Source organism: Myxine glutinosa, chromosome 12, assembly GCF_964187855.1.
Source record: "Myxine glutinosa chromosome 12, kmMyxGlut1.1, whole genome shotgun sequence".
NCBI classification, from domain to species: Eukaryota; Metazoa; Chordata; class Myxini; order Myxiniformes; family Myxinidae; genus Myxine; species Myxine glutinosa.
In genome coordinates, this window is record NC_136272.1 from 9,328,297 (window position 1) to 9,351,322 (window position 23,026).

The 23,026-nt window shown below is 44.4% G+C and overlaps 1 protein-coding gene across 1 annotated transcript in view; it reads right to left on the minus strand.

Moving 5' to 3' along the window:
- LOC137438238 (ATP-binding cassette sub-family C member 2-like) overlaps nucleotides 1–23,026 on the minus strand; it is a 124,770-nt gene that overhangs the window by 48,678 nt on the left and 53,066 nt on the right. Inside the window, exons 11-16 of the mRNA XM_078766457.1 lie at nucleotides 19,799–19,975; nucleotides 19,514–19,681; nucleotides 18,846–19,041; nucleotides 18,183–18,237; nucleotides 7,972–8,098; nucleotides 6,656–6,860 (exon numbers count right to left, since the gene is read on the minus strand). Of these exons, the coding sequence (XP_078622583.1) occupies nucleotides 6,656–6,860; nucleotides 7,972–8,098; nucleotides 18,183–18,237; nucleotides 18,846–19,041; nucleotides 19,514–19,681; nucleotides 19,799–19,975 (928 nt within the window). The remainder of the gene's footprint in view (nucleotides 1–6,655; nucleotides 6,861–7,971; nucleotides 8,099–18,182; nucleotides 18,238–18,845; nucleotides 19,042–19,513; nucleotides 19,682–19,798; nucleotides 19,976–23,026) is intronic.

A 23,026-nucleotide genomic window follows, 5' to 3' on the forward strand; every position in this document is an offset into this window, starting at 1 on the left:
GGATATGGTGTGAGAAATGGAGAAGGTGAAAGGATTTTGGAGTTTGCTGATGGAGCTGATTTGTTGATTTGTAATACTCAGTTCCAGAAAGAGGATAATAAGCTTGTTACATACACGTCAGGTGGGTCGACGACAACCGTTGACTACCTGATGGTGCGTAGGCGAGATAGGGGGCACCTCCGAGACACAAAGGTGATCCTGGGGGAGGAGGCTGTTTCACAGCACCACTTGGTTGTCTGCGACGTAAGGGTGAAAGGTGCGAGGAGAGCTCGGCGGGTGAAGTACCAACCGAGAATGAAGGTGTGGAGGTTGAAAGAGGTGACAGTGAGGGAGGCATTAAAAGAGAGGCTGAGTAGGGTAGAGGATGATGTGGTTGAGCTTGAAAGTGGTTGGATGTCAATGAAAGCTAGTCTGTTGGGAGCCGTTGGTGAGGTATGTGGATGGAAAAAAGGACCACCGAGGCACTCGGAAACATGGTGGTGGGATGATGAAGTTGGAAAGAGGATTGACGAGAAGAGGAAGAAGTTCAAGGAGTGGCAGAAGGTGAAGGGTACAGGAGCAGAAACAGCAGAGCATGAAAGTTATAAGGCAGCCAGGAAGGCTGCAAAGAAAGAGGTAGCAAAGGCGCAGGAGGCATGTAGGAAAATGTTTGGAGAACGTTTTGATTCGGAAGAGGGTCAGAAAGCAGTATTCAGGATTGCAAAGCAGATAGCGAAAGAGAGGTGTGATGTGATGGGGGTGAGTTGCTTGAAGGATGAAGTGGGACAAATCGTTGTCGACCCAGATGGAATTAAAGGAAGATGGAAAAGATATATGGAAATGCTGTTGAATACAGAGAATGAATGGGATGGCAACATAGAGAGTAACTCAGTTTTAGGACCGGCAGAGAAGATAACTGAGAAGGAAGTTGAGGAAGCGATAAAAGCAATGAAGGGTAGAAAAGCAGGAGGGCCGACGGGAGTTGTGGGAGATATGTTGAAGGCAGCAGGAAGTTGGGGTGTGAAGAGAATGGCAGAGATCTGTAATCTGGTGGTGAAAGAAGGCCGCATTCCAGTGGATTGGGAACTGAGTACCCTCGTCCCTCTATACAAGGGGAAAGGTGACCCTCTGGAGTGTGGCTCGTACTGAGCGATAAAGTTATTGGAGCATGGAATGAAGGTATTGGAAAGGGTGTTGGAGAGGAGGATAAGGAAGAAAGTGGAGATCGACGAAATGCAGTTTGGATTTATGCCAGGCAGAGGAACGACAGACGCGCTTTTCATTGTGAGGCAGTTGCAGGAGAAGTACATGGAGAAGAGGAAGAAGTTGTTTCTTGGGTTTGTTGATCTGGAGACAGCATTCGATCGGGTTCCACGCAAAGTATTGACATGGGCATTGAGGAAGTTAGGAGTGGAGGAATGGTTGATCAGAGTAGTGATGGCAATGTACAAAAGAGCGCGCACAGCTGTAAGGACGAAGGACAGGAACAGTGGTGAGTTTGAGGTGAAGGTGGGAGTGCATCAGGGGTCGGTACTAAGTCCACTACTATTTGTAGCTGTGATGGAGGTGCTGGCTCAGAACGTAAAGGAGGGTTTACCGTGGGAGTTGTTGTATGCAGATGATCTGGTGTTGATTGCGGAAAGTATGGATGGACTGAAGGAAAAGATGAACACGTGGAAGGAATGTATGGAGACAAAAGGTCTGAAGGCGAATATCGGAAAGACGAAGGTGATGGCAAGTGGTAAAGCATGTGGTGAGGTGGAAAGAACTGGGAAGTGGCCCTGTGCTGTGTGTAGGAAGGGTGTCGGAGTGAACTCCATTCAGTGTACAATGTGCGCTGAGTGGGTTCATCAAAAATGTAGTGGTCTGAGAGGGTCATTAACGAGTGTGGCAGCTACATTCAAATGTAAGGTGTGCACAGAGGGAGCTGCAGATGGAGGAAATGTTGAGTTGGATCTTGGAGACGGCGTGAAGCTGGAAGGTGTGAAAACATTTTGCTACCTCGGAGACATGCTGAATGGAGAAGGTGGATCAGACTCAGCAACGGTTGCTCGAGTGAGATGTGCATGGAAGAAGTTTCGGGAATTGAGTGGTGTGCTGATGATGAGGGGAGTGTCGTTGAAGCTGAAGGGAAAGGTGTATGCTGCATGTGTGAGAAGTGTTATGATTTATGGGAGCGAGACATGGGTAATGAACGTAGAGCAGCAACGAAGGTTGGAAAGGGTGGAAATGCGAATGGTTCGACGGATGTGCGGAGTATCGTTGAGAGAGAGGAAGACAATTGATGAATTGCGAAAGATGATGGGAATAGAGCCTGTGATTGATGCTGTGAAGAGGAACAGGTTGAGATGGTTTGGTCATGTGTTGAGGAAGGATGAAAGTGACTGGTTGAGAAGAGTGATGGAAATGAATGTAGAAGGAAGTAGAAGACGGGGAAGACCGAGAAAGACTTGGCTAAAGATGGTGGAAGAAGAAATGCGGGCAAGGGGGTTAACAAGGAGAGATGCAGAAAATAGGGCAAAATGGAGAAGATTGTCATGGGGACCGCAAGGCTAACCCCCGCTCTAGCAAGGAAAATGGCCTTTAAAATGCATGTTGTTGTTGTTGTTGATTCGTATATAAACATCATTAAAAGTAAATAATGACCTCGGCCAAAGTTCAAACGACGTGGGTTTAATCTCTCCATGAGAGAATTCCACATAGCCATTTGGGCGGTGTATACGCTAACAGATCACTGTCTCCATCGATCTTGCCGAGGCCATAACACCTATCGGCTCAAAATCCTTTTAACTGTTGACTTGGTAGTTTTTACAATGAAGGAAACATTAACAATGTTGTTAAAAGTTTATTTTTTATATTAATGCTATTTAATTTGTGATTAGAGTTATGTAGTTTGGAATGAAAAAAGATATCGAGTTCAAGTGAATGATGAAATGCCGTGATGGTTTCTACTTTCTAAACGTGAACTTCGCGGATCGCCATATGCAGATTCGCCACGGCCCCACGATCGATGTTTCTATACGTTAACGTACCCGTTTGTTTGCGTGCGGGTACGTTTTTCATGGAAGTCCTTCACGAACTTGCTGTCCATGTCTGACGTGCGACTGAAGGTGCTACAGGAATGTGGAATTTATTGGTTTCATGCTTTAGCATTCGCCGTTTCTGCATTGTCTGTTTGCTTCTGGCCTCCCACCCGTGCATAGCACGGGTACCTCACTCGTAAAGATAAAACATCTTGCAATCTCAGGGCCAACCGTTCTAACCAGTCTCCTTCCTCCAAGTCATAGTATCACCTGGTCAAGTCTGTCTCTGGTGTTTGTTCCCCCTTCATCCCATCTCTAAATACCTAATTTCTAAGGCAGTGTCTTAACTGTCTTTGCCTCCAAATATCATGTACCCAACCCATCCTGCTCTGTCCCAGTCTTACCCCAATGTATGCACTGTGTACGGGACTCCGCGTCCTTGTCATCTGAGAAGGTAGAGAAAGTTCTGTCCAGCCTTGACCCTGCTTCTGCAACGAGGCCAGATAGCAACACTGCCAATGTTCTCAAATCCTGTTCTACCGTTCGTTCTTGCCTCCCCTTTGTCTACCCTGGAAAGATCGTCAAACAGATGAAGAATGATCTACTTCCTTGATCATCGACAGGAAGAGGTTCAGTCTCTTGAATTTCTAGACCTCATCATCGGCTATGAGTTTTCCTGGCCTGACCATAAAGCAAAGCTGGCCTCCAAATCCAGACACAGATTGGGCATCATCTGTCGATCCAAGTCTTTCCTTGGAAAATCAGAATGACTGTCTACACGGCCTTTGTTCATAATTCAATGGAGTAATGCTTTCCACTTTGCACTATTGCTCCAGAATCACATACTGTATATCTCTTCTGGATTCTGTGGAAGATAAAGTTCTCATGGATATTGGAATCTCCAATTTTGGTGGAGTGTGTCTCCAAAGGACAAGGTGTGTTGCTCTCAAGTCACAGGCAAGTCGGGTTCTCTGTTTTATACTGTCTATTCTCCAAATTGCTCCCTCGACTCTCTTAGTCCTCCGACCCTCCCCAGCAACTCCAGGGTGCATGTGTTCTTCCACTGACCCCCTCTAGGTTAAACTTCCAAAATCCAGGCCGACTATATACTCACCTCAACTCCTTTGTTCGGCGCTTCTCCAGTCTATAGAACCACCTCCCATAGGTTCTTCTGTCTCACTCTTCTCTCCAGGGCTTCAAGCAGGCAGTGTACCACAACCTCGTGTCATCTCCATCCCGAAAAAATAATTTTTACCCCATTTATCCTTCCTATCTGCTCATTTCAGTGTCTGTCTGTCTGTATCTGTCTCTGTCTCTTCATTTCCTGTTGGTTATTCCCTTGCTGGTTGTGCCCAATTGTTTCCCCTGTTATCCCACTGTCAACTGAACTTTGCTCTTGTAGATTTTCTTTAAGTTGCCATTACTTTCCTTCCCACGACAGGTATCATGCGTTTGTCAACTTATATTTGATAAAATCTATCATTCAAATTGTCCACCGGTGCAGACTCACGAGTCTTCACGGAATCCCGTATTACTTTGAGCAGTCTCGTCTGGGTTTTGTTTTTAACCTGACTATAAACCGTTGCACAGGTGCTTTACAGGCGGGTAAAGCAAAGCAGAGTGCAGAGTGCCTCAGATGGATGTTAATTGGACCGAGGACCTGTCCCCGCCTGTATCAGCTGGTGGAGATGAAAAAAAATACATCACGTTTCAAATGCGATCGTATTTCCTTGACTTGGCTCAGTTACACTGGCTTCCCATATTGGAAAGTGGCGATTTCAAAGTTTTATTCATATTTTTAATGATACATTGAGGATTAGCACCCACATACTGCACATCAATGAATGGGTCTCCGAGAATTCACCCTCTTATAACTTCATTCAGCAACTCTCCAACCTCTCACATTGCCAAGAACCAGATTGAAGATAAGATAGCTTATTGGGCGTTTTCAAAGATCATCCCATGATTCTGGAAATATCTGCTTCTGAATACTCGCTCCTTAAAGTACCTTCCTGCTTTTAAAATTAAACTTATATCTCAGCTATATTTTGCAAACCTTTGTTGGTAAATTTTAACCTTGTTTTTATGTATTGATTATTCAACACCTTGTGATACCTTGAGAGATACTGTTTATTATTATTATTGAATTATACTAGCAGAGTAGCCGCCCCAAGGGCGACCCTATGGGCAATCTTGTTCCAAGCGTACAACACATTTTCTGCCATCTCTTATTGAGGATAATTTCTGCTGATACAATTGCTTTGACTGATTTATTGATGATTTCCTTTGGTAATATTGCTGGCTCTCTGTTCAACTTAGGGGGCCTTGGTTTTTGAGGCATCTCAATTTTCCAGAAAACAAACAAACATCAACTGTCACCCTAGCTAACAACACCCACGACCACCCCTCACCACCCCTACACAATCCCCCATCAACTATCACCATAACTAACAATACTCACGACCACCCCACACCATCCCCCCAACAACCGTCACCCTAGCTAACAATACCCATGACCGACCCACACACCCCGCCCCCTCCAACATCCCGCTCAGAATGCACTGTCTCTATGTACTGTCGCCGGCAGGATCACAGTGAGTCGACAATGTGATGTCACTGGCAAACTCGTAAATCGACACTCTAGGGCTTTTTTTGGCACTTTATGATTCACAAATAAAATAAAATCTTCTAAATCAAAAATAATCTAAAATCAAAGCTTCAAATTAGACTGTGATTAATGATTGTCAATTGTTTTCAGAAGAAAAGGAAAAAATTGCATTTGGGTTCCCCTTTAAGGGTCTCTTGGGCCTTCGGTGTCTTTTCAGTCTTTTGGGTCTTTTTGGTCTTTGGAGTCTTTTTGGTGTTTTGGTCTTCAGGGTCTTTAAGGGTATTTGGGATATTTTGGGTCTTTAGGGTCATCAGGGTCATCAGGGTCATCAGGATATTTTGGGTCTTTGGGGTATTTGGGGTATTTTCGGTGTTCGGTTTTTTTGGGGCTTTGGGGTTTTTTTTTTGGCTCTTCAGGATATTTTTGGTCTTCGGGGTCTTTTTGGGGTCTTCAGGATATTTTGGGTCTTTGGGGTCCATTCAATATTTTGGGTCTTTTCAGTCTTTGGGGTCTTTTCAGTCATTGGGGTCTTTTCAGTCTTTGGGGTATTTTAGGTCTTCGGGGTCTTTTCGGTGTTCGGGTCTTTTCAGTCTTTTAGGTCTTCGGGGTATTTTGAGTCTTCGGGGCCTTTTGGTTTGGGTCTTTCCAGTCTTTAGGGTCTTTTAGGTCTTCGGGGTATTTTGAGTCTTTTGAGTCTTTGAGTTCTCTGGGGTCTTTTAAGTCTTTGGGGTATTTTGGGTTCTCAGGGTCCTCAGGGGGACTGGGGTGGGGGTCTTTTGGGTCCTCGAGGTTAAGTATTTCAGGTTACAATTGCGGGTGACGTCAATTCAGCTGTCCAACCAATGGGTGAAGTGCGGACATACATACATACATACATACATACATTTGCTCCATTATATATAGATAACCTCTTCATGGAAGATTTAGGGATGATTGGAAGGGTGGGTGTTGGCACCTGTAACCTGCAATTTGGTTGGTACGGGTTCTGCCTCGCCTGGTGAGCATTATGTCTTCCACCAAATGTTTCCATTTAAATATCCCTCACCTTGTGCAAGTCCGAGAGCAGTGTAGACTCCGAGGCGAAGGCCAAGGTTTGAGTTGGAATTGTTCATTGACTCACTAATCCAGTCACTGAGCCACAGGTTCTGCCCCAAGGTTGCTGCACTCTGCCCTGCCATCCCAATCAGAACCATGATTGAGAATGTCCAGCCCCAAGCACGAAAATATTTTGTGTACATGGTCAATTTCACCTGCAGGAACAATTGTCATACAATATCAGGTTTCAGAGTTCATCTCAAGGTAGAACACAGGTACCAAATACCTTGTGGATCACAACACAACTGGGCAAATAGTGAACTAATGGATAAACTGTTTACCCAATAAAAGGTAATGATTATAAACCTGGAAAAGTAAATACTTTTTCGATGTTTTGTGAGCTAGTCATTTTTACTTTTCAGCTTGCGAAGAGTTAATGAACATAGTTAACCTCTTCCAGCTAATCCAACATATGATGAACACTTGTCAATGGCTCCTGAGGTATATGAGCAAACAAGCCATGCTGGGCAATTACTATTCAAGAAGTGTGGGATGGCTGAGCTTTATCAGCTATGATCAAAAATACCCACCATCACTTTCCTGGCGGATTTAATAAATAAATAAAAAACATGTTGTACGTCACAAAAATTGAGCTCTATTCACTCTGTCTTTTGCCCGAGGTCATCTTCCATCTGCCGAGGTCATCTTCCATCTGTTTGGAAGTCAGCTGACATCACCTTCATCAGAAATCCTTGCTGATTATAAATAGCGTGAACAAGAATTAAAGCCGCTTCACTGTGAAGCTCAGTGTTGGATTCTTTGGTTTTAACCTTCGCTTAAAATGAGTGAAATGAAACATTTAGAAAATTTCGAATTGTTCTCACTCAGATTTCAATAATATCATAATGCATTTTGTTAAGTTGTTAAAACTTTCTTGATATAAGGTGATTTGTAATACTGGATACCACCGGGGGTGCGATACACGGTACACATTTACATAGAGAGAATTGGGGTCTTGACCTCACAATGAACCCCCTCCCTCAGATAAGCTACCCTGCAGAAACCATACTTGGGGTACCCCGAGGCAACCTGCAAAAGTTGGTTGGATTTGGTTCAGTAGTCTTTAAAAAAAAAAGCTTTTGAAGCATATATAAATAAATAAATAAGTAAGTAAACACAAATGGAGCTTTGTATCTTAGATAGAGATAGTTGATAATTATGTGGAAAAGAACAAGCTTCTGATGTGTGCACATGAAGAATAGTCTTGATTGTTATCCTTGTAATTGTTGAAAACAGAGGGTAGGTTTTCAGGAGTTGTTGTTTTACATTTTCGATATCCATGGTCTCTTTTTCAATCAACTTTTGCCCCGCTACGTTCGTTTTGTGTCCTGCCACATCCTTGGATAGAGACTTCTTCCTCGATTTCGACTTGGAGCTTTCAGTGCTGCTGACACTGCAAAGGTAAGTGACATGTTCTCATATCAGACACATTTGGTTTCATTTTTTATATAAATTCAGACATGTTTGTTCAGTTCTTGTCAATGCACACATTAAAATGCGATACGTAGTGGTCGGTGAACAGATTTCATTTTATGATGAACAAGAGAAGATTCATGTATACCGATATTAAAGGCATTTAGAGACTGAAAACTGAACTTATGGATGAAACTGTAATCTAATTATGTCGTTTCCTATTCAGGGAGTATATATAAAGTATATTTAAGGTGAATTAACTCGTTTTCAACTACTGTATATATTTAAAGAATACGAAAAACTTTGTTCATAACAAATTTAATACGTGGACGATGAAATGCAATATTTGTCATTCTTCTTTCAGATTTACCAATTGATCATTGCTGTGTTCTTGAAAGTTGTATGAAATGTTTGTGGCTGAAGAAATTGGAGTGAGGAAGAAGACGACTGAGGGAATCGACCGACGATTATACTGTTGGCGGAAGTGGGTTTTTGATTTATTTACTTTTAGAGAGATTGTAAGTGACACAAAATATAATATTCTATATTGATTATATCTGAGTTGGTTCTACATTGATGAGTAACGATAAGGAAGTTCTTAGTACTACAACTTCAAACACGGTGATTGTAGTGACATGATATTAAATATTGTTAAGTTTGTGGGGTTAGGCAATGAAATACCTTAGTCCAGGTAGAAGTGTATAGATTACCATGCTCCGAATGTCACGATGAAGAAGAAGAACCCCCCCCCCCCCATGTACCATAAGTAGGGAATCCGTTAGACCGGATGTCGCGTAAGTGTATCTTCGTCCCCATGACGAGGGGTGGGGTTACAGTCACGTGAAAAAGTAAGTACACCCCATGTAAAGTTTTGACTTTTTCAACATACATATTTCAACATCGATTGGAGGTCACGTCTCTTCAAAGCTGTCCATGCGCTCACGCTTTCGAAGTTAAGCAATGTTTCACAATTGTGTTTTTGTCGAAACTGTATCTTTCTTTCGGCGTGTGTACCTATTGGTGTGTCTTTAATGGGATTCTCGGTGTTGGTTTTTCATACCTGTGTACAGAATCGTCGGTTAGTTCGTGTCGCGTATTCTGAGGCCTAGTGTAGTAGGCTACCATGTCTGACCTTGGCTTGAGACTTTGTTTTTGTCTCAGCGGTTCTTCGATTGCGCTGCAATTACTTTCGGTCTCTGTTTTTCCTGGTCTTTTCACCCCATACTTCCTTGTTTAAAATCTCAACTCAAAAAAAAAAAAAAAAAAAAAAAAAAAAAAAATTTCCTTCTCTGTTCTTATCCATTTGTTCGTTCTTATTTGTTCGTTCGTTCTTCGACCACGTTGTTCGTGATCACGTGATCACGTGATCACGTTGTTAAAAATGTTTAAACTGTCCCCTGAAGAACTGTATTCTGTCGTCTACTATAACACCTTTTTCTTCTTCTTCTATAAAAGGATGCTTTGGACTTGCTCACCAAATCTATTCATTCCAAAAAAAAATTCCATCTCTTACAGTGCCTCTTTCATACATTCCCTAAACTCTCCAGCACTCCACCCATCCTTCAGCATCCTCAAACGTATTTTTGACTCGAAGGTCTCAAGAAACTCATTTTGCAATCAATGTTCGTTTCCCATTAATCGTACACTTTTCAAAATCTAATCTCACCCCTCCCCTCCAAATCTTCCCCATCACCCCATCCCTCCAAAACTTCCCCATGATCCCTTCCCTCCAAAACTTCCCCATCACCCCTCCCCTTCAAAACTTCCCCATCACCCCTCCCCTCCAAATCTACCCCCTTACCCCTCCCGTCCAAATCTACCCCCTTACCCCTCCCCTCCAAATCTACCCCCTTGCCCCTCCCCTCCAAATCTACCCCCTTGCCCCTCCCCTCCAAATCTTCCCCATCACCCATCTCTTTCATATATTCCCCCCTTGCCCCTCCCCTCCAAAACTTCCCCATCACCCCTCCCCTCCAAATCTTCCCCATCACCCATACCTTTAAAATCTCCCCCCTTGCCCCTTCCCTCCTAAACTCCCCCACACCCCTCCCCTCCAAGACTCTCCCTCGCTCCTCCCCTCCTGGACTCCCCTCTCACCCCTCCTCCTCAAAGCGTCCTCCCCGCTTCTTCCCCCTTACAACTTTCACCTTCATCTCCCCCAACCTTCTGCCTCACTCTTCCCCCTCCTCAAATAACACCTCACTGGGCCTCACCCAATCACCATCAAACCTTTTGTCCGCCCCATTCTTCCCTTTCTCCAAGCTATTCTGAAATCTCTGACACACCTTCAACAGCTCTCCCTACCTCTTCCTCCTCTTCCACATCTTACCCTACCGCTCCCCCCCCCCCCGTTCTGTATCCGATGCTCCCCCTTCCTCTTCTTTAACAGTATGGACCTCAAACATCCGGGGCCTTCGCTCAAACTTGACTGATCTCTCCATACAGGTTGCTTCTGACAAACCAGACGTGATCTGCTTAACATAAACTTTCCTCCTTCATGATGTCTCCGATTCCTTAGTATCTCTCGCGGGTTACTCCCTCCTCCGGTATGATAGACCTGAGCCTCGTCCTGGAGGTGGGGTTGCTATCTTTATAAAAAACTATCTTCCTCACTCACCCTGCACTGCCCTCTCTCCACCTCACCCCCAGGAATACCTTTGGCTACGGCTTCCCCTTCGCTCCCACCTTTTGTTCATATGTGTGTTGTACCGTCCACCAAACAGTGATGACTCCATCTACATCTCGCTGTCTTATAATATGGACCAACTTCTATCTACCCATCCCAACTCTCCCTTCCTCATATGTGGTGATTTCAATTGTCACCATGCCAGTTGGCTGGGTGTGGGTACCTCTCTCACCAGCCATGGCTCTTCAGCAAAGGACTTCTGTGACTCACTGGGACTGACACAATCTGTCAATTTCCCGACCCGGATCTCAGTCAACGGAGCATCTTCTCTTCTGGACTTGGTTATGACTAACTTCACTGAAAATGTCTGCTGCTCTTCTTCTGCTCCAATCGGCTCATCTGATCAAGTGCTTGTAAAAGTGGACATCTCTCTGACCATTCTCAGAGAGCCTCCTCAGCGTCGACGAGTCTGGCATTTCACTCAGGCCAACTGGCATGGTCTTCAAGCAGCCATCAATCATCTGGACTGGTCTCCCATCTCTACCGCCTCTGACATAAACTCATCCTGGGAATTCTTCCAAAGTAAATTGCTCTCTCTCTCTCATGCACAGATTTATCCCATCTTGTCTTCAGTCGTCATACCCTTCCTCCCATCCATGGTACATGGAATCTTGTGGTGAGGCTATTGCCCAGAAACAACTTGCTTTCGTCTCCTGGAAAGCAAATCCAAAGGAAGGAAATCTCAGTTCTTTCATAAAGCCCGAAACAAGTGTGTCCACCCTCAGGAGAGCCAGGAAACAATATCTCTCCGTTCTCAGGACCGAACTCTCTTATCTGTCTCCCTCTTCCAAATCCTGGTGGCATCTGGTTAATTCCGTTTCTGGTGTTTGTTCCCCCTCCATCCCATCCCTCACCTCAAATGGCCACACGGCTGACTCCTCACGTGAAAAAGCCGAATGCCTCAACTCTGTGTTTGCCTCTAAATCTTGTGTCCCAAACTCATCCCTCTCTGTACCCACCGTACCCAGTCGTACCCAGCTGCTCCTGGACTCTGTGTCCTTTCCTCCTGACAAGGTGGAAAAGTTTCTGTCAACCCTCGACTCTGATTCTGCAACTGGACCTGACAGCATCAGCCCACGGGTCCTAAAATCCTGTTCTTCCGCTCTTTCACTCCCTCTCTCTGTTCTCTTCACCCTCTCCTTTGCTCAAGGTCATCTGCCATCTGCTTGGAAATCTGCCAACACCACCGCTTTGCACAAAAAGGTGCAAAAACAGATCCCAACAACTACAGACCAATCAGCCTTCTCCCAATTATCAGCAAAGTCATGGAATCCATCATTGCTTCAGATATGAAATCTTTCCTCTTCTCCAATGGCTTGATCTCTGATTATCAATTTGGTTTCAGACCTGGTCACTCCACTCTGGACATGCTGCTTCTGCTTTCTCAACAATGGATGGAGGTCCTCAATGCCAAACAGGAAATTAGAGCTGTCTCCCTTGACATATCACGTGCCTTCGATACGGTCTGGCACCCCGCTCTGGTCACCAAACTGTCCTCTTTTGGTATCCATGGAAATCTCCGCGCATGGCTGGTGGACTTCCTCTCTAGTCGTAGTCAACGTGTGGCCCTGAATGGGTTTCTCTCATCTCCTCTTCCTGTTCAGGCTCGAGTTCCCCAAGGCAGTGTTCTGGGCCCTGTGCTTTTTCTGGTCTTCATCAATGATCTCTCTGACTCTCTTGAAAATCCTCTCTATCTCTTTGCTGATGACTCTACTCTCTGTTGCTCCATTCTTCATCCCTCAGATTTGCAGTCTGCAGCCTCCTCACTCTCTGCAGACCTGGACAAAATCACAGACTAGGCAATCAAGTGGAACATGTCTTTCAATCCTGACAAATCTCACTCTTACAATGTCTCTCTGAAAAGACCGACTGGACAACCCTCCCATCCACTTTCTGAATACTCCTCTCCAAGAAGTTCTGTCACTCAAGCTTTTGGGTCTCACTATCTGCCATGATCTTTCCTGGGAAAACCGCATTTCAAATCTGGCCTCCTAAGCCAGTCGCCGACTGGGCATCCTCCATCGTGCGAAGTCCTTCCTTGGCACACCTGAGATCCTCACCATATACAAGGCTTTCATCCACAGCTCAATGGAATACTGCTCTCCCCTCTGTCCTTGTGCTCCTGCCTCACACCTAGCTCGTCTTCACGCAGTTGAAACCAAAGCGTTCAGAATCATTGGAATCTCCCGCGATGAAGCTAACTCCAAGGGCCTCTCACTCACTCACTCACCGCAGGCAGGTTGGTGGTCTTTCCATCTTCTACCGACTCCTCTCTGGCCTTGCCCCCCCCCAGCTCTATCTGGGCTCTGTCCCGCAAATATTCCTACAGGTCGCACAAGATCTGCCTGCAACCCTCTTATGGTTAAACTGCCAAAATCAAGACGCTCTGCTCACCTTCACTCCTTCATTCGTCTTTTCTCCCGCCTCTGGAACAAACTCCCTCACTCTCTTCAATCCCACTCCACCCTCCAGGTCTTTAAAACAGCTGTTCACCACCATCTCTTATCTTCCCCCATCCAAAACCTTGAGCTTTTCTACCCCGCTAATTTCACCCCAATTCCACTTTTTTGAAATACCAACTTCTTTCCTAGAAGTCCTTGGTGTCCTTGTGTATTATACTTCTCCCCCCCCCCCCACCCCCCCTTCCCACACCTCCTCCCCCCAAGCCCTCTACCTCCCACACATCTCCCTGCTCTCAAAGGTTGTGTTTGTGTGCTTCCCCTTCTCTCCCCATCATGTCTTCCGCTCCCTCTTTTTATATATTTTGTTTGTCTGGTTGATTTGTTTGTGAAGTAAATGTTAACTCTTTCACGAGCCTCGATTCAGGATACAAAAAAAAAAAAAAAAAAAAAAAAAAAGCTATTTGATCTTCATTTCAACAATATTGACAGATAAAGGTGATATTATACAACAAATATCATGAAACATTTACATTTTGTTGTCCATTGTATAATTTAAATAAACATAAATGCAAATTTCGCATGTGGAAAAAGAAAGTACACCCCTACATTTATCACTACTTCAAATACCTAAAATTAGAATCAGGTGCACCAGCTCAGGTGCAAATGATTAGAACATCGTTAGAGAGGATCCTGGAGGAACCTCTCTTATTCAAACCTCAGACATTTAGTTTGGTTTGCTCTTTATTGTTGAAGTGTGCGGCGTCACCATGCCTAGATCAAAAGAGTTCTCCGAGGCCTCCAGAAAGAAGGTTATAGATGCCTACGAGTCTGGTAAGGGATTTAAAAAGATCTCCAAACAATTTGAAATCAATCATTCGACTGTCCGGAAGATCATCTACAAGTGGAGAAGATTCCAAACAACTGCCAACTTGTTCAGGCCAGGCCACCTCAGCAAGTTCAGCCCGAGAGCAGACCGCAAGATGCTGAAAGAAGTCTCTAAGAACCCCAGAATGTCATCACGGGACCTACAGGTAGCTCTTGCCACTGTTGATGTCAAAGTGCACGAGTCTACCATAAGAAAGAGGCTGCACAAATTTGATCTACATGGGAGGTGTGCCAGGAGCAAACCTTTGCTGTCCAGAAAGAACATCATGGCAAGCCTAAAGTTTGCCAATGAACACCGAGGCAAAGACCAGCACTTCTGGATCAATGTGCTCTGGACTGATGAGTCAAAGGTAGAGCTATTTGGCCACAGTACCAGAAGCCATGTTTGGCGAAAACCAAAGACAGCATTTGACCACAAGAACCTGATACCAACTGTAAAGCATGGTGGTGGAAATATTATGGTTTGGGGCAGCTTTGCTGCATCAGGGCCTGGGCAGCTCACCATTATAGAATCCACTATTAATTCTTCATTGTACCAGAGGGTGCTTGAGGATAATGTGAGGCCATCTGTCGGAAAGTTGAAGCTCAACCGAAGGTGGACCTTGCAACATGAAAATGACCCTAAATATACCAGTAAATCCACCAAGGAATGGCTAAAAAGAAAGAAATCGAGGGTTCTGGAATGGCCAAGTCAAAGCCCGGATCTAAATCCCAACGAGATGTTGTGGGGGGATTTGAAACGAGCTGTGCATGCAAGAAACCCCTCAAACATCGCACAGCTGAAAGAATTCTGCATGGAGTGGGCAAAAATTTCTCCCGGTCGATGTCAGAGTTTGGTAGACAGTTATAAGAAATGCCTACTTGAGGTTGTTTCTGCCATAGGGGGCAATACCACCTATTAGAGCCAAGGGTGTACTTACTTTTTCCACATGCGAAATTTGCATTTATGTTTATTTAAATTATACAATGGACTACAAAATGAAAATGTTTCATGATATTTGTTATATTATATCACCTTTATCTATCAATATTGTTGAAATGAAGATCAAAATAAATGAAGATCAAATAGAAATATGTTGAAAAAGTCAAAACTTTACATGGGGTGTACTTACTTTTTCACGTGGCTGTATGTTAATTAGTTAGGCATTAATGGTAAATCCCCTATATGTAAACGCCTCTGTACTTTTCTTCTCTGTTCTTTACGACACACCCACACACACAGCCAAGCCAAGCAATCGTGCATTAAACATTAAATAAAAAGTAACCGGAACAAGACATTGAACAATACCGCTGGTGCTGCGCCACATCGCAACATCAAGCAGGCAGGTCCGCGAGGCCACGCCCTGAAGAACGATTAGTTAGGGTACCATAGAGCGATGAGAGGGACTCGCTGATTGAAGCATGCACGGGGATCGTCGGATGACGTCAGAGCCTTGAGAACAAAAGACTGGAGCCCTGACATTTTGGCCCTCTTGGCTCCTGGCTTTGGGGATGAACGGTCACAGGTACAGTCTCTTGCGTTGGGATTTCATCACGAGCAGTCGGATTCATTATCGCTCTTGCACTGGGGCAGTCTTTACGAACGGCCACATATACATCTCTCCTGGCATCTACATTTCATCACGAACAGTCCTGTCCCGACATTTTGTCTCGTGGTGCCTGGCTTTCATCAGTTAGAGCTACCACATTGTCTTTTGCTTGGCTCGTCAGTGCTGGCTGAGCGTCGTCGGTGCGCGAGAAGAGGACAACGGGGACAAGCGCAAGCGCGGCTGGAGTGGGCGAGCGGTGCACCAAGGCCTGTTTTCCCACTCACGAACCTCGCACCAGGGCGTGTGCTTCCCGCGTCGGGACGCAGGACCTTCGACGGCCCCGGACGCCAGGCGGAGTGCAGGCAAACGCACCTCACAAACACCACACATTATTTTCACCTTTATTTTTCCCCTTGTGTTGTATACGAGTTCGTGTGGAGCATCCCTCGATTAGGAATTTTATTTTACCATGCATTCTTTTGTTATCGGCATTCCTTTCAATAAAGCCGGTAATTGTACATTTTAATTCCATGTCGGTTGAATTGATTTATCCAGGTTTGAAGACATCCTGGGGTCCGTGAAGGTAAGAGCTCCGCTGCCCTCCACAGCGCGTATAAAGAAGGTCCGCCATTGTTGACTGAACGCCTCGAAGTGTAAAGCTCATTCGGCTATCCGTCCCCGGGGGTTCACCCCAGGAACACGACAATATGTAATGATCCATGTATGAATTGTCTTTCACTTTTATGAGCGAAGGAGGAGAGGAGTTTAAAGGAGGAGGAAATGATGTGAGGGTTCCCACCCATGGTTGGGATACTGCAATTCTTCACCCACATTCGCAGATTGGTGGGGGCAGCTGCAGTAAGTTTTTGCCCACCATTGACGAACCGGCTTGTCCATGCCTGACGTGCGACTGAAGGCGTCAAAGGGATGTCGAATATTATTCATGGTTTGGCATTCGCCGTTTCCGCATTGTCTGTTTGCTTTCGGGCCCCCACCTGTGCGTGTAGCCCGGGTACCTCACCAGTCATGTTATATATCGCTTTTGGCCTTCTCTCACATCTCTCAATGGTAAAGAAACACTTTTAAAATATTTTTTACCTTTTACCGAAGGTGGATGGAGGTTACGTTTTCACCCCTGTCTGTCTGTTTGTTTGTCTGTGAACAAGATATCTCAAAAAGTTGTGGACAAATCCGGACGAAATTTGGTAGAGAGGTAGTGCATGTGACAAGGACGAAATGATTAGATTTTGGTGAAGATTCGGATTCGGATCCAGCTAGTAGAATTTTTAAAGTGATTCTTCACCATTGGGAGATAGGGCCAAAAACGACATATAGCAGGATATCTCAAAAGGTTGTGGACGGATTTGGACGAAACTTGGTGGACAGGTTGGGTGTGTGACAAGAACTAATCGATTTGATTTTGGTGAAGATCTGAATGTGGAAACGAGAATTATTTATTTTTTAAGTGATTCTTCACCATTGAGAGATCAGGCGAAAAGCGATAGAGAACATATTCAAAAAAAGTCATGGATGAGTTATGACTAAACTTAGTGGACGGGTTGGTTAGGCGACGAGACAGGAACAAGCCTATTAGATTTTGGTTCAGGCCCGAATCCAGATCCAGCCTATCAGTGGGATACAAAACATACACCGTTCAGCCTGGCGGAGGTGTGCGCTCTACCGAGTGCCGTTCTAGTTAGTATCTGGATCGGGATGTTCACCAAAATCGAATCAATTCGTCCTTTTGACACACCCATCCTGTCCACCAATATTTGTCTGAATCCGTCCACAACTTTTTTAAGATATCATTCTCACACACAGACAAACAAACAGGTGTTGAAACATGCCCTCCATCCACCTTGACTAGCATGCAACCTTCTTCTGTTGCAGTGTCCCATTAAGTTGGGGTCAGTGATTCATGGGACATATATTGTTGTTATGTTTTGTATCCAGGTGAACATTTTATGTTTTGTATCACACCGATAGGTCGTATCTGGATCCAGACCTGAACCAAAATCTAATCAGCTTGTTCTCGTCACCTAACCAATATATGCACCTAGTTTTGTCATAACTCACCCATAACTTTTTGCGACATCCTGCTATATAATCGCTCTTGGCCCCATCTCTCAATGGTGAAGAATCACTTAAATCCTTCTATCTAGATCCAGATCTTCACCAAAAACGAATCGATTCTTCCTCGTCACACACACAACCTGTCCACCAAGTTGCGTCCAAATCAATCCACAACTTTCAGATATCCTGCTATGTATCGTATTTGGCCCTATCTTCCAATGGTGAAGAATCACTTAAAAAATTCAGGTAGTCGGATCGGAATGCGGATCTAAACCAAAATCGCATCATTTCGTCCTTGTGACATGTGCTTCATCTCTGCCAAATTTCGTCCGAATCCGTCCACAACATTTTGAAATATCTTGTTCACAAATGGACAGACAGACAGACAGGGGTGAAAACATTCCCTCCATCCACCTTTGGTGGCGGAGGTAATGAACCAATTTCTGAACCCCGCTTTGTGCTTCGTGTGCGTGGCAATTACAAATGTACCTCCTGAGACGTTTCAGCAGATGACCATTCTTCATTTTGCCACTGTTGGTTTCCTCTGTTAAAGGATCATGACTATACATTAGACAAATACTTTGGCTTTATGTAAGCAAATGTAAAAGATCTGAAGCACTTCGTATACAGAATAAAGAAAAAAAATATGGTTATATAATTCTTGATCAAACTTGAATTCATTCTTTTGATTCTGCATCGATTAAGAAGTCCTGTGAAATTGAAATTTAAAAAATTAAATATAAACGATCTGTGCAAGCAAAAACGTTTCTTTTATATATATTTTTTTCTCCCTAGAAAAAAATGGACTTCAGATTATCAATGTCAATTATCAGTCTCACTCATGATGACAGCTGCAGCTGGTATATATCTCACCTATTGACAACTGGGGGATGGCAAGGGGACCGGAGGGGGGGAGGGCGGGGAGGGGGTGGGGAGAGGGGTACAAATGTAAAAGATTTCCTACCAGGTGAGAACAGGCCTATGGATTTTTAGCCTGAACGAATAAGTCTCGCAACTGTACCTGTTCTACCAGAATCAGTTTTAAAAACTAAAGTCAAAGCCAACTTCCATTGAGTTATGCCATTTTCGAAGAGGGATGTACTGTGTTACGGATATAAAATTCCACCTTACTCCACTTTATAGGTAACCCACCATCATCCTGTTCTTCATCTTCTGAGCCCTCATTGTCTTGTTCCCTGGAGTAAATTTGTAAAAATTCTGCAAAGGCTTCACCATTCTGAAGTAGTTGCTGGTATGTGCCAATCTCAGATAGAAGGCCTTCTGTCATTACCAAGATGCAGTCAACTTGGGGCAGGAAGCTCAACCCATGGGTGACGAGCAACCTTGTCTGGCGAGACAAGCGACACAGACGACGGGGAAGCAAGACGGCAAAAGGATAGGTTAGTCAAGTTGCTTTGCATTTCTGTAGATGAAGCTAAACAGGTTCTGGAAGATTGCAAAGTAGGAGGATCACAAATTGTCACATTCTGTCTGAAAACAAATTAGCAGCCATCTATTTATTATGTATGCAAATATGATGGAATATTCGACTTCCCACATGAGCTCCATACTCTGCCCGTTTCGTCCCATATTCTTACATCAATCTCTTCCCACTACTAGTCTCCTAACCTTTTTTCTCTCTCCTATCATTCACCCACTAACACCAACACTAACCTTGACACGGTTCTCGATTTTCCAAAGTGAAAGATCAAAAGAAAAATGTGGATCGAAATACAGGCTTCATCCATCAATCCTAAATCTGAGATTAATAATCACAAGATCGTTTTCACTGATTAATCAAACTGTCTGATCCCTCTAACCTTGTTTTGAAGCAGACCTTTAGGGCCTAGTACTTGTTGGAATATGTGCAGCCCCACATGGGAATCCACGGCAGATAAAGCATCGTCGAACAGGAAGACGTCTGCTTGGCTGTAGATTGCACGTGCCAGACTCACCCGCTGCTTCTGTCCTCCAGACAGGTTTATACCCTGCACAGCAACATCGAGTCTACATGCATGTATACCTGTATAGATACACTCAGTGGAGATCAAATGGGTTTCTTTCACTGAATTTGACATCCTTCAGACCAGATGCGAGCGTCAAACCTTTTCTCCAATCTCGGTGAGATCCCGGGCGGGCAGGGTGTCGAGATCTGGGAGCAGGGCACATGCCTCGAGCACACGCCAGTACCTCACAGACTCCAAGGTTGCTCCAAAGAGCACATTATCTCGCAGGCTTGCATTCTGGATCCACGCCTGCTGTGGGACGTAAGCTATCGAGCCCTAGAGAAAGCATGGTCTTAGTAAGTTACAATGGCAGCATCCTCTATCATGTTTTTATAATGTTTTTATTACTTCAATATTGTAAGATATTGATGTATTGAAAGATATATTGCCTGGCTCATGGAGGAGCTTCTACCGCTACTACTGCAAAATGAGTTTGAAGGATAAGAATCATACCTTGAAGGTCATGGTCGATCAAGGAGATACATGTTATTGTTGCATAGGCCCTACAAAATGTACACTCTATATACTGTAGTAAAGTAGCTGGATTTCTCCCTTCGCCCCTCTATCATGCTCTTTTCGCTGGGAAACCTTTTTACGGCATGACGTCTAGTGATAGAGTAGGCCTTTTGTTACGTACTCCTCCCCGAAACCCCTGGACACAGTGTACCTCCGAGCCCCGAGAGGAGTCACGGCAGAAAAATGTGTTATTCTGCATGTCAAAGATCAATGGGGAAGCCACACCAATTGTTACCAACAAACAAATATTGTATTAAGATCACACAAGAATAACAGTACAACAATAATTATTAATTAAAAGTACAATCAATATATATCCTATGATGGTACCATCAGTTTCGTAATATATAACTCACTGTGCTCCAAGTGAGCGGAAAGAAGAAGATTCCCAATGTCTCTAATTCCCGGCTTCAAGCCAAAGTGGCTTCACTCCAGTGATCGTCAGATCAATGTCCAATCGAGACCAGAATCCCGTTGGGTTGGCAGTTACAGTCCCTGCTGCCAAAGCTGTGCAAAGGCGCCCTCCAGGCGACTGGGAAATCCAAAGGCGCCCTCCAGGCGACTGGGAAATCATACCCTCGGGTATGGACGTTCCACAGCTCACAGTTGGCGAACTTCCGATTTACCTTCACAATTCGCGTTGCACACACACACACCAGATACGTCTGAATGCGGTGAAAATGGCTGACGTGAAGAAAAGAAAAACCTTGCGCGATGCGCAAAGGCTGAAGCGAAGCAAATAAACCTTGCTCGACGCAGAAAGCGCGCAAGTCAAAATGGCCGACGGCCGTACTCGAGACGTAACGGCAGTCCACCGATTCTCTTCGGAATCGACCGCAAATCCTGACACGCAGGTTGATCTGTCACAGCGATAACAACTCTGTCGCAGGAATCCCTTTCCTGGGAAACCCAAAGTTCATTCGTGACTCTTGCTCGCCAACGTTCGCTCCAGACCGCAAAGCAACTATGCTTCTTGTCCGACTCCACTCGCTCCGCCTTCTTTCTCTCTTCTTCCTCTTCGTCGTCGTCCGGTTCCCGATCCAGTTTCCTGTTTCTTTTAACTCTAACTTTTCACCTTTTGAAAACAGTTCATGAACAATAAATCTTTTGAAAACAATAATAGTACATGGAATCAAAAATGTTTACAGTGGATGAAAACCACCACAACGGAAGTGACGAATCCGTGACACTTTACAGACGTGAACGTTATCCCGGTCAACCCGTCCCATCGCTTCGCTGATCACAGTTGAACAACATAACCCATATATCTGACTATTTGGCGGCCATAGGCGACGGTCTGAATGGCAGACACTAGGCGTCAGGATGATGGATTTAGTAAGGCGGTGTTATGTTTGGGACGTCATTACGATGTTACATCCAGTGCTTGGCTAGGCATTTATGGCGGTTTATTATTCATGACTCAATGAAAATTGCATTTTACAACTTTTAAAAAGAAGACTATGCAACATCTGATCCCTGGGAACATAAACCAAATTCATTCCAGAGCGAAGTTGATGGCACCATCGCAAATCCCCACGCTTCCCACCTAAAGCAAAGTTGAAAGTTGGCAAAAAGTTCCACCAGAAATGATCCAATATCAAATGTTGGGTAAAAAAAAAAAAAATCCCGTTTCGACCAGTGACTAAATGCCCACCCCTGGGGACATGAACCGGGGGTCAAATCCAAACAAATCGTTATATATTTAATGTGCGTCTTCAAGATTTATTGCGCAAAGTTTTAATTAAAGATAGTTAAAATATGCACGTAATTACATTTTTCGGCATTTGATTGCGCACCAGGGGGCGGAGCCAAAAATGGCACTTGTCTTGCACCTTCGTGCCATGTGTTGATCATAACTACCAGGTTTGGTAAATTTCTGCACAACCGTTTCGAAAGACATAGCGTGACGGACGGACAGAAAGTGTGGGGATAAATATTGTTTTTTGGTGAATAAGTGTATTACTAAAAGTAACGATGGGTTGTTATAGCAATAAACAAAATGTTTCTGGAATACAAAAATTGCAAATATTGACTGTCAATAAATGGTATTATTGTATAGTTGCCAACATTGAGAGAAGAATAAGCGTGAAGATGGAAAGGACACGCGGTGCGAGGAAGCGAAGCGACCGAGGAGGGGGATGGGGAGGAGGGAGGAGGAGGGTCTGGGTGGGGGAGGTGTCCCATTAATTTATTTTGTACATTCTAAGACACTTTTATGTAGACATAGGGACAATACCGCTGGCGCTCACCTGGTAGAATAAACAGAATACTGCCAAGTCCTGTTCTTTTTAGACAGGTATTTTAAACAAAGTTCAATGTTTTCTAGAAGACAGGGCAGCATCTAGAATCATACCAACATAATCAGAAGACTTTAAACAAACAAACAAAAAAAATAAATACCTATTTTGGAGGGAAACGCCCCCCCCCCCCCCCCACACTCCCACTCCCTAAACCCCGTATACCTCCTCAGATTTTTCCAGTGCCTTAAACAAACATTGGTGCATCACCAGTGATGAAGGTTGTGGTGAAGTTTCATCGAAAGAGTGAGTGCAGTTTCTGAGAAGAAAGCAAATACCTATTTTGGGGAGGTCAAACCTGGATCCACTTTGACTTCTGGTAAAACCCCGAAGACCCCCATTTTTTTAAATGGGTGAACAAACTTTAGTCACAACACAAGAAATATCATTTGTGCCAAATTTGGTCACAATCCCATCAGCGGTTTTGGAGAAGTTTCAAGTGTTTACGGACGGACTGACGGACGACCTGCCATCGCATAAGCTCTCCTGCACTTCATTCCAGGTGAGCAAAAAA